At 32.6% G+C, this 16,217-nt stretch overlaps 3 protein-coding genes across 3 annotated transcripts; 2 read left to right on the top strand and 1 right to left on the bottom strand.

Moving 5' to 3' along the window:
• Positions 1-451: 451 nt before the first annotated feature.
• Positions 452-2,174, top strand: LOC110696845 (histone H2B, embryonic-like). The gene has a single exon (XM_021874182.1). The coding sequence runs from the start codon at positions 1,208-1,210 to the stop codon at positions 1,871-1,873; it is 666 nt and encodes a 221-aa protein (XP_021729874.1). The 5' UTR covers positions 452-1,207; the 3' UTR covers positions 1,874-2,174.
• An 8,152-nt stretch (positions 2,175-10,326) lies between these two features.
• On the bottom strand, positions 10,327-13,009 carry LOC110696830 (RING-H2 finger protein ATL57-like). The gene has a single exon (XM_021874162.1). It carries the CDS (start codon positions 11,443-11,445, stop codon positions 10,678-10,680), a length of 768 nt encoding a protein of 255 aa, XP_021729854.1. The 5' UTR covers positions 11,446-13,009; the 3' UTR covers positions 10,327-10,677.
• A 791-nt stretch (positions 13,010-13,800) lies between these two features.
• Positions 13,801-15,990, top strand: LOC110696802. The gene has a single exon (XM_021874138.1). The coding sequence runs from the start codon at positions 13,801-13,803 to the stop codon at positions 15,988-15,990; it is 2,190 nt and encodes a 729-aa protein (XP_021729830.1).
• Positions 15,991-16,217: the final 227 nt, after the last annotated feature.

Raw genomic sequence — 16,217 nt, forward strand, 5'->3', positions numbered from 1 at the left:
GTTGAGGTTGGGCCTTTTTTTTCCTAATGTGGGCGTAGCCAGACCCTCAACTTGTAGTTAGGGCCCAATTGAGTCTTTTTTTGGTTTGTCGTGGCGTAGTACATCAATCCTGGTCCAAACCCAATTAAAGCATGAGCCAATCCTTGCATTTTGTACTTGTACTCTCATAAACGGTTTATGTTTTAGCTGGTTTTGTGTGTGGCTGATTACAATGTATAGTCACTTATAAAATGCTGACTGTTTAACTCCCTATAAAACTAATTGAATAATCATATAACACTGACCAAGTAACTTTTTATTGCTGAGACGCTGACCATCTGATTAGGTAACCCCAATTACACTAATAAAGTAACCCCTTTGATAAATGGTCAAACGGTGTCGCTAGCCACGTACAAAAATTTGTATTATTTATTTTTAATTATATAAAATACTTCCTATATCTTTTCTTTGGTCACCAGCATACCCACTTTCATCCATTTATTTCTTTTTGTTTACTCATACTATATGTGTTCATGGGTCATGGGTGTATCATTTTTATTTTTTTTCTTAGATTTGTTTTGCATTTATAATTGTTAGCGACAACTAATGTGAATGTTTTTTTTTAACAAATACATGTAACATTGTAGCATGCGTAGAATATAGGTAGAACATATGTATCATGAAAATATTAATGCATTTTCCATTTTCAGAATATATATAAGTTGAACTAATACAGTAATACCAGGGTTAACATAATAAAGCCATAACATAAAGTTAGGCCACTTACTTATCAAGATTAATTAAATTTAAAACCTTGTTAACTCATTTTAGATACTCAAAAAAAAGCATATTATCATGATATCATCAATTCGTACTACAATTCTTTTGGTTTTTCTAGCAATTACTACAATCAAAGACTTTAATCTCATTTCTCAATGAAAAACCTAGATTCAAATTATGCTTTTGTGTTTTTAAACAATTTTACAGTTATCTTTACCAGTTACCCCACTCACCCCACTCACTCCTCCAGAAATCTCCCACTCTTTTACAGTTTTACCCCACGTAGCAACCCATTTCGACACGTGTCCCCCATGTGTCGTCCTCTAGAACACCCTCTTCACCACTACTTACACACTCCTTTAAACCACTAAAACTTCCTCTTCAATCTTCTTCATTTTCACAACATAATCAAACAAAACAAAACAAAACAAAAGTTAGGCAAGAAATAATGGCTCCAAAAAAAGGAAGGAGAGTAGTTAAGACTACCACCAAAGTTGTTCAAGAAACAATTGAAGTCATTTCTCAAGTTGGATCACAAGAAGCCCAAACCCAAGCCCAACTCCAAGCCCAATTCCAATCTCCCCAGCTCGAAGTCACCGAGAAAAGGGAGGAGCAAACCTCCGTAACAACCAAGTCAATCCCCATCGAAGACGACGACGAAGACGAGACCCAAGAAGAGGATGCCCAACCCAATAAGCAAGTTAAAAAGGAAAGCCCAACAACACCAAACAAAGCCCAAGAGGTAAAGAAGGCGGTATCGACAACGGGCCGAAAGCGGGGGAAGAAGAGGAAAGGGGAAGGAGGAGGAGAAGGGTATAAAAGGTATGTGTATAGGGTGTTAAAACAAGTGCACCCGGGTATGGCAATAACGTCAGGGGCAATGACGGTAATTAATAATTTTATGAGTGATATGTTTGAAAGACTTGCTATGGAAGCTTCTAGACTCATTAAGTATAGTAAGAAGCAGACGATGTCGGCGAGAGAGATACAAGGTGCTGTTAAGTTGGTGTTACCTGGTGAACTTGGTAAGCATGCTATTGCTGAAGGGAGTAAGGCTGTTACTAATTATATAACCTATGATTCTAAGAAATCCAAGGAGTTTACTAAGTCGTAATATATATAACCTATGGTTTTTTTTTTTGGTAGGGTTGACGTTTTAATTTGTTTTAGGGAATGTTATTGGATTAATTAATTACCTGACTTGTTTATGTTGTAGGAAGGCCCCACATTTTGTTGTTGATGTACAAAGGGGGTTCACTAGGTTTTTCTTAGGTCGTGATCTTTGATATTACATTGTAATTAGTATTTGTGTAGGTTATTATGTTTATTTTACTAATTATGTTGCTTGATTTTTGGTTATGTTTAGGTTGTACTTAGGGTTATGGTTAAGCAAATAATTAACAGACCGTCCGACTTTTGCTTTATTCAATCGATTTCCACAAATCCCTTGGAATTGCATCCTCATGTAATGAGATTCAATTGTTTATGTACATTTTAATTTGGATGAAAATTATCAATCTCAACCAGAATTCCTTGGAACCCGAAAAGAAGCTTGCTCTAACCAACCGAGTTACCTATTAACAATAAACTGATTGTAATCTCTATAATATAATTTTCTTCCGTTTTCGTGACCATCAATTCATGTCATGTTAGTTTATACCACAGTTGATCACTAAATAATACTCCGATACAATGATTAGAGCTGAACTGAACTAAAATGAACTAAAATTAAGCTAAAGAGAACAGTCCCTTTTGTTCAAGTTTCACCAACTTTAGTGTTTCTAATGCACATATAAGAGCAAACTTTTATCTTTATATATGTACACAATTGAAATTTGAAAACTACACATTTTATACATTATGTGTACTCTTTTATTCTTCTCATCCAATTACTCTTACTATCTATCATGGTACTAATAATATTCAACTTTGTTCATATCTAATTTGCCATCTCTATTCTATGAAGTAGTTATATGTAGGTACAACAAAATAGAATTGGAGTATTAAGATCAATGTAAAATGAGCCACTATATAGGTACAACCAAATAGGATATGGATTGGAGTATATATTAAGACCAATTTTCAATGAACCACTATATAGGTACGACCAAATAGGATATGGATTGGAGTATATATTAAGACCAATTTTCAATGAACCACTATATAGGTACGACCAAATAGGATATGGATTGGAGTATATATTAAGACCAATTTTCAATGAACCACTATATAGGTACAACCAAATAGGATTGGAGTATTACGACCAATGTACAATGAGCCACTATTTAGGTACAACCAAATAGAATTAGAGATTTAGATTATTAAGATCAATGCGGTGAGCCACACAATGTACTAACCACGCGACCACACTCAATAACTACAGGATATAATTGTAGATGGTGTCACTATTATTAGTTGAGTGACTAGATATGCACGGAACATAAGAGTCACATAGACAAGGGTAGTACACATAGACAAGGGTAGTACACTAGTAAGTAGTAACCCCAAATTCGGGGATTTAACGACATACACAAATTTAATCTTACTATTTCCCTCCTTAGCTTGTACTCCGTTCTCAGCAACTTAGTATACTATGGCTGCTACAAATATACGGCTCACATACATCACAAAATTGTATAAAGTTAGATAACTAATAATGAAATTGGAAATTGGGACCCTACACAGGCTACACTAACAATATTCAACAAAATCCACATTAATGAATAGCGGTCCATAAATTCGACAAAAATGATTGGGTCACTTTCGAGTTCTTTAGATTAAATGAATTTGTTCATATGCCAGTGTTGCATTATTTTAGATGCTCCTAGAAGTTTCTTATCTTATTTTTGCTTCTTATACTATCTAGTAGTATCGAATAAAAGTTAAGCTTTAATCGAATTGTTTAAAGGGCTTAATTAAGCGCTGCTATACGTCTATACTCATCCACACGACCACACATGCTAGTGGGATTCTATTTATATAATTAAAAAATAATTTAAAATCATAATTTAATCAGCTCATAATTCTAGTACTTAATTTTATGGCGCTTAACATTTCTAGAATTTCGTAGTATTATCTTGTATAATACTCCGTATAATCAAAAATTCTACTATGGTCCACTTTATTTGGACCGTCACTATATTGAATTACCATTGGTCGATTATTTATTTATTTTTTTACCTTGGTCAAACCTTATTTTTAGTTATTTCCTTTTTTAATTCTTTTTTTATTTTCCAAAATTTAATTACTGAATTTACGAAAATCATTTCAATTACATTTTCGAAATTTAATTATTAAAATCAGATTTTATTAAAATCAAAAAAACGATTAAATTAAAAAAATCAAATAAAAAAATTGTTCATCAATGTTCTTCATAGTTCATCAATGTTCTTCAAGTTTTTTCATTCATGGATGAGATTAAACACAAACACATGATCTATGTCCATTAAATTCACTTGCGCATCGAAAGCGAATAACAATATGGATCGATTCAAAAAGCAAATGCGAAATTTTAAGATATCAAAAAGTTGTAGTCGTTGCGAATTTGGGCAGCGATTTAAATCTCTAAATAATAGGTTTGGATTGTACTAAATTAGTCAACGTTTGCAAAAACGGTGATTTTATATAATCGATATAACAATTTTTAAGTTTTACGATAATCGGGGTTTGTCATGAACATCTGAAAAAGAAATCGCATCATTATTTTTTCGAAACCTTGTTTGATCCAAAAAAAGGGAAATCGAAATTGAAATCTTGTTTGTGTAAAATGTTTTACCCAAATAAAGGATAGGACATTACCTGTTATGAAAATTGTAATTATTAAAAACATATGTTGACATCAAGTTCTTTTGGACATTACCACTACTGATTTATAATTCATTAATATCTTGTTATTTTCTTAATTCGGTAATCTACTTTCTTCAAGATAATCTAATTAGAAAATGTATGATTTTTCTTGGAAACACGGTTTGATCCAAAAAAAAAATAGACCAAATTCCAAATCGTATTTGTGTTTAAGGAATTTACCCACATACGGATTGGACATTACCTATTATATACATTTTAAATATTAAACGACTATGATCATACGTTATTTAGAAATAACCAATTATTTTAAAGTACTTTACGGCATTTGCAAAATATTTGTAGCTAAACATGTACAAAAAATAAAATGAATCTATTTTAATGATTATATATATATATAAATAAATATAATGGAATCAATATCTTTAAGGATATCTTTTAACATTAGAAATATTATTTTAAAAAAATTCAATCACCAATTATAATAAGGATATTTTCCTAATTTCTTATCTTATTATTATTGTATATAAGATTTTAAAATCTGTATATTTTTCAAATTTCAAAAGATTATATTCTAATATAATCTAAATATTAGAATATATATCTTATTGATTTTGTTGACATATCTTATGATTTTGTAAAATTATTGATTTTTATCACGCCTAGAATTATGAGCCCTTTCCCTAAATAATGTTGGGAAATTATCTAATTCCCAAATTACAGCTAGTCTTTTAATTTTTAATTCCCACCATACCGACCACGTCACCGGTTCAGTGGGAATTTTTTAAAAAACGGGTTTATTAGAAAACCGCTACTTCAAGTAGCGATGTGCTACTGAAAACCGCTACTTCAAGTAGCGGTTTACATATTAGAAACCACTACTTGAAGTAGCGGTTTGTATTTACTAATTACTGATTTACAAATATTTTGATTTTAAAGAAAACTTACAAAACAAACCCATAAACCGCTACCTGAAGTAGCGGTTTTAATTTCATAAACCGCTACTTCAAGTAGCGGTGTTTTGAGGAAAACCGCTACTTCAAGTAGCGGTTTACAAAACTAAAACCGCTACTTCAAGTACCGGTTTGTTGCTGGACCGAGAAAAAAAAAATCGGTTTTTTTTCCTTAGCTGACGTGGATGGTATAATGGGAATTAAAAAAAGAGTAGCTGTAATTTGGGAATTATATAATTTCCCAACATTATTTAGGGAAAGGGCTCTAGAATTATAGTAATATATATTTTTAATTATGCAATAAACCTGGAATGTTTGATAAACAATCGTGTAAAATGAATTTAAAAAGAGGATAAAATTTAGTAAATGAAATATTAATAAATCTTAGGATAATAGATGATTTACTTTCCCTTAAATTTTAGATTTTCCTGAGATTTTGTTATTTCTTCACGCAATTTGATTAATAGAATCTTAACAAAATCTTAGGATAAAAATTTACGTACTTTCCCTATAAAAAAGATAAAATTAGGACAATACCATAATTTAATTAAGGTTTATGATTTTAAATCTATCTTTTTTTTTCAAGGAAACACTTTAAGTCTTTTTTTTCTAAAATAAGATCATATTTTCTGATTTTTTTGACATGCTTATCGTAAAATAAAATCAAAATGTTGGTTTCCCTCATCTCCACGTTAAAAAAATCATAAAGTTGGAATTTTCACAATATCCAAAATACATATGGTCATTCGTCAAACTCAATAAACTTTCTTTTTTAGGTAATAACCAAAGTACACATAAGTTAAAACCTGAACTATAAACAGATCACAAAACTCACACTTGTGTTCTACGTATCAAACAAGGTATATGAGAAGAATATTTTAAAAAAAATTGCGTCTTCTTCCTCTAATCGATTTGCTCATTATATATCTTTGTATCCTAAAATTGCGTCTTCTTCCTTTGACCAATTTGCTCATTATATAGGTTTGGACATTAATTTTTGTTTTTTGGTTTGTGTAATAATTTGAAATTTAAACCATCTTTCTATAAGGTAAAAAATCATATATTTAAAGCAACCAATCAAAATTGAAATTTAGATTAACAATGGAATGTGTTAGATTTAAGATCTAATTGAAGAATATTTCCTATATGATGGCTGTTGATTGCTTATTTTTAGGAAATATTGTTACTAAATGAAACATAAGTTATCCCATATAAATTGTCGTCCAAATCTTTTTCAAATATTCTATTATAATATTTAACGTACTATTAAGGAAATAAATCAATGATATACAATAGTGTTGTTATCAATTAATTTTTATGACACATAAAATATAGACTATAAATTAAAAATGAAACTAAACTAATAAAAAAAAGATACTCGCGGAGTCGTAGTACTAAACATTGGGTAAAAAACAAAATACAAAAAATCACATTTAACATGTAACGCTATTTTAACAAATAGGAAAAATAATATTTTCCATTATCATTAATATAACTAGAATACATGTATATACAAAACAGAAGCATGATATGTCCTAATTATAAGGAAACAACTAGCAATAGTAGTATGTATTTAGCCTAAATATAAGGGGTTGAATATTGGCTTTCCTAATTTATAAATACAAAAATATATTTACTATATTTAACAATTTGTCATTGTATTCTTTCCAAAAAAAAAAAAAAAAAGGTTTGCCATGTAATTGCTCACCTCCACATTTTTTTTTTCATTTGGTTATTATATGGGATTCGTCCAATATTAGGATATGACATTACTTATATATTTAGAATTGGTCTCAATCTCCTTAATTATTGTAAAATTATAATAATAATCGAAGACGGTTCATTATTTAAATTAATAACAAACTAGTATTCAAGTAATCCAACCATTGGGTCACATGATAGATAAGAAGATAATCATCTAATTTGACAATTAGGTTGCCATTAGAATAGCTCTAAATTAAAGGTGGTTTGATTGAGAGTTAAAATTTTGAGGAATATGCATACAGAAATCAAACCACAATAGCTAATATATAAGTGATCATTGATACCAAACTTGGTATATGTAAATTGTGACTTAGCTAGTGAATGAGGATTGAGGACCACGATCCTATTTGCTATCAATTAAGAAAAATATTAGGATACTAATGCATGCACAGTATGACCTAATTATTAACAATGTCCAAAATAACGTATGGTCGTACACCAAATAAACAATAATATTGCGTTTTATAGGTAATGTCCTCTTAGCATTTGGGTTAATACCTTATATGCAAACAAAATCGAAAACTATATCTTTTTTTTTTCGGATCAAACAAGTATTCCAAAACAAAACTCGTTGTCTTCTCCAATTAGCTCACAAACCCAGATTTCGAAAAATTGTTTTTTTTTTTTTTCGCATTCATATAATGACCGATTTTTCATCCCTTGTTTGCGATTATCCAATTAACACTTATTGTTTTAGGATTAAATACAATCCCAGATTCATACATGAATCCAAATTTCGAATGAACTCTTCACATATAATATGTAAATCGATGCATATTTTCAATTTTCATTGATGTGCGAGTGTATTTACGGGACAAATTAAATATTACCATAATGGTGGTTAATCTCATCCATGGATAAACAAACTTGAAGAACAATGATGAATAATGAAGAACATTGATGAATAATTTTTTTATTTTGATTATTTTAATTTAATGTTATTTTTTTATTTAATTAAAAACTGATTTTAATAAATAAATTTTGAAAATCATAAAATAATTTTCAGAAATTCAATAATTATATTTTGGAAAATAAAAATTGAATTAAAAAAGGAAAATACTAAAAATAGTGTTTGACCAAGGTTAAAAAATAATTAAAAATTCGACCAATGATAATTAAGTATAGTGATGGTCCAAATAAAGTGGACCATAGTAGAAACATCCCCGTATAATGGTAATGATTTCTAGAGAATTTAGTGCATCTTGTGTTAAATTTGGAGCACTTTTATGAGGAAGTTTTTACAATTTACTAGCATGTGCATATATGCTCATGATCTCACTATCTACCATAGTGTATATTGGTATTGGGTAATATTTTGGAGCAATCCACCTACATAATATATAAATCCTCCAAAGCTACGATCCTCAAGCTTTTCTCTTATATATATACAATATATTTTGGCTTATAAAGATTACTTATAATAAACTCTTATTTAATTCATCTCCATTATAAAGTTTACAATTTCTACGAAAACAAGAATTGAACGAAAATCCTCTTATACACACACATAATTTAATGTTTTATATCAAATATTTCTTTTTGTACTACTTCTCTTGTTTTTTTCCTTGTAATTTACTTCCTCCGTTTCTTTTTAATTGATACATTTCTTTAGTCACGTTTGTCAATACACAAATTCAATCATTAATATTTTTAATTGTTAATAAACAAAAATTATTAAAAAGTTGATATTTTGAATATATACATTGTGATGAATCTAACCAGATCTCAGTTGACTATATTTCTCTTTACATATAAACTAGATGAATCCCGTGCGATGCACGGTTTGTTTGAATTTTTAAAAATAATTTTTTTTATACATATATTTATGTGCAAAAATTTGTTATATATTTAGATAAAATTCCTAATATCAAAAGATAATATTTTATATTTAATTAATTTAAATTGAAAAATCTCATTCGCCAATTTTGCTTACGTGACATTTGAATTATTTAATTATAAAAGATTTTAATAATCTCCTATTTAATTGGTTACTACTAAAATTTATAATTCTACATGGCACACTAAGAAAATTAGATCCTACGTGGCTCTCTAAATACTCGGGAAAAAACTCCCCTTTATATATATATATTAGATTACAAAGTAGGGTCAAAAGAAGATGTATGAATAGTGCTAAAGTTAAAACGTGTCGACTGAAAAAAAAAAACGAAGATAATATAATTTAGTCCAAGTAATTCGTGATTTATTTTATATAATGGATTTTCTATCACTTGTTGTTTGGGGTTTTATTTATTCTTATATTTGAGGATATTAATCCTTTTCGAGTTGATTCCTTCTTGTAACGTACAATTCACCCCTAAAAATTCATGTCATTGTACTCTTCTTTTTATAATAGAATTTCAAGTGCTTGTTGTTCATGGATCATGGTTGTACATATATGAGAATGTTTCTCTTATTAAAGTGTGTTACTCTTTATTTCATGTCTTCATGTCTTGCTTTAGTCTTCCCTATTTATTCTTCTCAATCCCAACTTCGTATCTCCACTATCACAATCTTAACAGCATCAAATCTCAGTTTATTGTCGAGCAATGAATAGTTTAATTGTTTTGTACTTTTACACTTTCTAGTAGTTGGGTTTGTAGTTGTAAGATCGGAAGGAAATTATATATCCTTACATTGCTTATACGAGACACCTTATTAATTCTGGCTGAGCATTAGTTATTGGTCACATATGTTACGAAATATACAAACACACCACCATCATTGAAATATAAAGACTTTCATTTTCATGTATGTATTCAACTTTAGTTTTGGTAAAAGAGAATCATTTGCATTTATTCATATGTATTCAACTTTAGTTTTGGTAAAAGAGAACCATTGGCAATAAACCATAGATTGATACATGCATATCCTTTTGACATCGAACTTGAGGTAGACAATTAATAATATGACAATTAACTTATAAACATCTTAGATGGACCATTTTAAGAATAAGCCACATTTTAACTTTTTCTCCTCTCAAGTACTAATAAAAAAAAATATTGAGATAGAACTAATAATAAAGCATAAATGAAATACAAAGAACTAATTAAGCTAATAATAAAGCATAAATGAAATACAAAGAACTAATTAAGCTCATTTATACAAGCATTTTTTTTAAACCAAACTACGTCTAAATATATCAAAACCGTCTTAGACAATAGTGTACAACATTCATTAAGTTCATTACCACTACGGCACTACCTGTGTACAAATTCACATGTCTTTCAATAAAAAAGAAAAAGACAAATAATTTTAATGCAATCAACACACTCTCATCATTTTCTATTTTTGATAGCCATCAAAAACTCAATGACCGATGCAATCTAACTCTCTCACCAAACCACCCACAACTAGTACTTCTCCTCTCATCACCTGTTGTAGACCCCACTTCCCTCCTCTACTCGTTCCACGTGTCACCACCTTCCACCACCAATCTCACTTCACTCTCACCACTACTACTACCACTCTCCCCCCCACCATCTCCACCCTCCACCACCTCTACCGCCACCGCCACAGCTGCCGACGCCACTCCGATTTTTATTTTTTCCTCCTCTTCCTCCACCAACAGCTTCGCCGTCCGACAAAGCGGACACGTCACGTGACTCTCAAGCCACGTGTCAATACATTCAACATGAAACACGTGACCACAATAAGGTATCTCCTTCATTAATTCCTTCTCCTCAAACTCACTCAAACAAATTGCACATTCCACGTCATCAATCATCCCTTGCTTCGCCTCCCCAGGAAAATAAGCGTGCACCGGCAATGAATTCACCACCTTTGCATCCACACCTCTCGTCGAATCCCTCGACCTCGACAAATACGACATCGTCGTAGGAAGACTATTATCACCCTGAGAAGTACCGGAGCTCCGACGTCGTCGGGTCGGGTCGACCGAGGATTCGTCACTAAAACGACGAATGTAAATCGAAAAAAACCCCATAAAAAACAAAGCTGTTAAAAGGACTAAAACAGTTAACGCCATTGCAGAATCAAAGGGAGGATTGAGCTTAAGATTGTTGTAATAATTACTCGTAGTAGTGGGATTATCTTCTCTTTGGTAATTTTTCGACGGCGAATGCGTCGGAGAATAGTGTGAGAATGATAAAACAGATGGGTTATGGTCTTCTTCTATTGGGAGTAATTTTCTAAATTTCGGCGTCATTTTTTTTTTTTTTTTTGGGTGTTTGTTTAACAAGTGTTGAGTAGTACGGAGAGGAGGTTTGATTGATAGTTGAAGTGTTGGTAGTGATAAGAATTTAGAGCGGAGGATTTAAATGAGGGAGATTGAGTGAGAGAATAGAAGAGGGAAATGGGGGTTAAGGTGGGGTATGGTGAAGTCGGTATTACAAGGTCCCATTTTTAAGATGTCTTATTAATTATTTAACTAGTTTTTTGGCCCGTTTAATGTACGGGTTGTTACTTGGGTTAATTATTTTCATATTTAGTCAGATTGTTTCATTTCCAAATTTAAAAGAAAAAAAGAGAGAGGGTACAACCGTGAAAGAAGATGAATGAATTTAGTTGGATATATATATGTGCACTACTAGAAAATGGCTTTATACCGACGGATTTTTTACGATGGACCTATTTTTCCGTCGCAAACTTTAATTTCAGCGACGGAATAAAGTGTGTTGCTAAAATGCGTCGGAAAATGTGAATTGCAACGGAAATTCCCTCGCAAAATTTACGACGGAATTTATTTCTGTCGGAAAATTAATTTTGCGACCGAAAATTCCGAGCAAAATTTATTGCGACGAAATTTTCCGTCGGAAAATAATTACCGACGAAATAAATTCCGTCGCAAATACTTGAACTAGAAATTAGGTTTCAAACCAGAAAGAACCAGGGAAAAAACACGGGGGAAGAGAGAGAAAGAAAGAAAGAAAGAAAGAAAGAAAGGGAGAAAGAGAAAGAAAGAAAGGGAGAAAGAGAGAGAAAGAAAGAGAAAGAGAAGAAGACGCGCCTCCGCCTGACCACCGCCGTCGCCTCAGCCTGAGCGCGCCTCCGCCTGACCACCGGATCCCGCTGCCGCCGTTCTCCCCGACGGTAACCTCCGGTGTTAGGTTTTTTTTTTTTTTTTTTTTTTAAATTCGCACTAACCACCGGGGCTTGTGAACAGCCACCACCGGCTTGTAGCAGCCGCCGTCACACCTACCCGGCCGGCGGCATTCCAAGATTTTCGGCTGCAGCGCCGGTGAGGTATTTTTATTATTATTATTTTTTTTTTATATTTTAATTTTTATTTTTTTTATTTAACCCTAACACCCCTTTTGTTTCAGGTGGCTCCACCGTTCCGCCTCCTACCAGAACCACCACCACCTTCATCCTCCCGCTGGTAAGAACTCTGAACATAATTTGACTTATTTTTTCATTTTTTTAAAATAAATATTGACATTTTACACCTTAATTAATGTTTAATTGTTAATATTTGCAGGATTTGTATCTTTGCCTTGCTTTGAATCTCAATAAAAAGTGCAGATCTATAGGTTCGTGACATTCTAATTTCTAAAATTGTTATTTTAGTTTATACTTGGCATGTTAGTGACTTAGATAAATGTTAGTTTGGTTTGATTTGGTTTATTATAATAAATAATAATGGTTGATATGTTAGTTAAGTTTAATTTGGTTTGGCATTTTTATAATAATGTAAGACATGACATGTAAATTTTGTTTGGTTTAGTATAATAATGTATGACATGATATGTTAGTTTAGGTTGATATTTTATTATAAAAATGTACCTCATGATATGTTAGTTTACATTGATTTAGTTTATTATAATAATGTATGTTAGTTTAGTTTAATTTATTATTATTTAATAATGTATGTTAGTTTTGTTTAGTTTAATATAATGTATGTTAGTTTAATTTAAAGCATGTTAGTTAATTTAGTAAAATATATTTGTTTTATATAATTTTAAATGTAATGATTACTATATAATTGTTTATATCAATTTAATTATGATTATGATATATTAGGTTTACTTATAATGATTGTGTTATGTAATTTGCTTGGCATATTTTTAAATGAGCGTGTTATATTTACTTGATATATTTATGAATGAATCATTTGCATCATCATTTGCCTAGATACCCGTTCAAGGCATACTCATTAGGAGTATGTCTTGGATAGTCCCCGGTTGGGACTGTCCTTGGACGTTTATTCTCACTTAGGTGGTGAATGTATGCCTTGTTATTGATTCTAGGGAATATCCTGGCTAATCATTTCTCTACAATGTTCTCTGGGTACATATGACGGGTTATCTAATAGCCTACATCGTGTACTTGGAGAACATAAGGGAAATGCTACCAGATTTTCCATAGAATTGATAACCTGGCATACATTCGCTAGTGAGATTAAATGTCCAAGGATGGGTTAGGTTGGAGTGATAAGGACCTTTGGACATCATGTACAATCTTATTATCATATTTTTAACATTTAGATGGTTAATGAATATTCAATACGCGTTGTGACTAATGTGATTATACATATTCATGAGTTTGTGTAGAAGTTGTAATCATGAAACGAACAGAACGTAGCTGGATGTATGAAAGGAAGGTTGGGCATTCTATTAATCCGGAATTTGTGAAAGGGGTAGATGAATTCCTTAAATACGTGGAAGACCATCCCGAGAGTAGCAACCCGAATGAAGTTAGGTGTCCATGTTTGAAATGTAAGAACAAACGACTTTGGGATGCGGAAACTGTTAAAATTCATTTGTACCGCAAGGGTTTCATACCTAATTACTATGAGTGGATGTGTCATGGGGAAGGCTTTCCGGGAGCTCCTGAAGGACCGTCAAATGAATACCGTGAAATGGTTTTCGATGCTTTTGGTCATAATGAAGATCAAGGGCATTCAGAAAAGGCAGAGGAGGAGCCTAATGCACAAGCTAAGCATTTCCTAGATTTGTTAAAGGCTTCCGAAAGACCATTATACAAAGGAAGTTCATTGTCTGTGTTACAGATGGCTGCTCGAATTACTAGTCTTAAGTGTGAGTATAATTTACCCCATAGATGTGTTGACGGGTTTGCTTCTTTGGTCAATGAGGCGATTCCTAACAATAACAATATGGCCAACACATTCTATGAGGTGAAGAAGATTGTGAAGGGGTTGGAGTTGCCTCATGAAAAGATTCATGCATGTCCGAAAGGATGTATGCTGTTTTGGAAGGATGATGTTCAGCTATCTACATGTAGGGTGTGTGGTAGCGACCGATACAAAAAGACTTCTAAAGGTAGTTTAGTGCCTTTGAATGTTTTAATTTCTTTTCCGATCACACCGAGATTACAAAGGCTCTATGCAACCAAGAACATATCGGAGGAAATGACATGGCATTCGAAAAATCCTCGAGTTCAAGGCACAATGGCGCACCCTAGTGATAGTGAAGCTTGGAAACACCTCGATAGATGCTTTCCAGAATTTTCCAATGATCCTCATAATGTTCGACTTGGCTTGTGTACAGATGGTTTTGCTCCGCATGGTAAGTTTGGGGGACAATATTCCTGTTGGCCTGTCATTTTTACCCCTTATAACTTGTCTCCTTCAATGTGTATGGAAAGACAATTCATGTTCCTTTCGTTGCTCGTTCCTGGTCCTAAGAACCCTAAGGGCAATTTGGATGTGTATATGCAACCGTTGGTACAAGAGTTGAAACAATTATGGGAAGTAGGCGCAAATACTTATGACATTTCGAGGACACAAAATTTCAATCTTCGAGCAGCCATCCTTTGGACTGTTAGTGACTTTGCAGCTTACGGTATGTTGTCTGGTTGGACCACAGCGGGTAAGAAGGCTTGTCCTTATTTTATGGATAAAAGCAAAACATTCTGGCTTGAACACGGTGGCAAAGTTTCTTGGTTTGATTGCCATCGCCAATTCCTTGCAACAGATCACCCTTTTCGAAATAGTAAAACTGCTTTTTGTAAAAACAAAGTCAAAAAAGGTTCACCGCCACACATCATGTCAGGTGAGGAATTGTGGGAATGTGTGAGACACCTTCCAAGGGCAACTGATGGGCCGGAGGCATTGAAACATCTCAAAAGAGCAAAAAAAGGGTGGTTCAAGCAATCCTCGTTGTGGGAGCTTCCTTATTGGAAGCATCTGCTCATCCGTCACAACTTGGATGTCATGCACATTGAAAAGAACTTCTTTGATCAGTTAATCCACACCATTATGGATGTGAAAAAACAGACATGTGACACGCCATCGGCTCGAAATGACATAGCTAAATATTGTAAAAGGCCACAACTTCATCTGCAGGAGGACGGTAGGGGAAAAGAGTACATGCCAAAAGCCCCATTTGCTCTTGATAAGGCTCAAAGAAAAGTGTTGTGTGACTGGGTTAAACAGTTGCGTTTTCCAGATGGATATGCCTCTAATTTGAGCAGATGCGTAGATTTACAAGGTTGTAAGCTTCATGGTATGAAAAGCCACGACTGCCATGTGTTCATGGAGAGGTTGTTGCCTACTGCTTTGAGGGAATTACTCCCTACCCATATTTGGAATGCGGTTACAGAGATCAGTCAATTCTTCCGTGATTTGTGTTGTTACACAATCACCGTTGGTGACATGGAGCGATTAGAGAAAAACATAGCTGAAATCCTTTGCAAGCTTGAGAAGGTGTTCCCTCCGACATTCTTCAACTCCGTGGAGCATTTACCTATTCATTTGCCATATGAGGGAAAGTTATGTGGTCCTGTTCAATAGAGATGGATGTATCCCTTCGAAAGGTAAATCAAAGTCCCCTTCACTTCCTCTCTAATAAAAAACCTTCATAGTCATGACCTATTTACACAATTATTTATACTAATTTAATTGCAGGTTCCTTAATCACTTGAAACGTAAAATTGGGAACAAGGCTCGAGTTGAAGGTTCCATATGTAAATATGGGATGGTTTAAGAAAGAATGAGTTCAAAAGTTAAGAAATAAAGAA

This window comes from Chenopodium quinoa, unplaced genomic scaffold (genome assembly GCF_001683475.1).
Source record: "Chenopodium quinoa cultivar QQ74 unplaced genomic scaffold, ASM168347v1, whole genome shotgun sequence".
In the NCBI taxonomy this organism is placed as follows: Eukaryota; Viridiplantae; Streptophyta; class Magnoliopsida; order Caryophyllales; family Amaranthaceae; genus Chenopodium; species Chenopodium quinoa.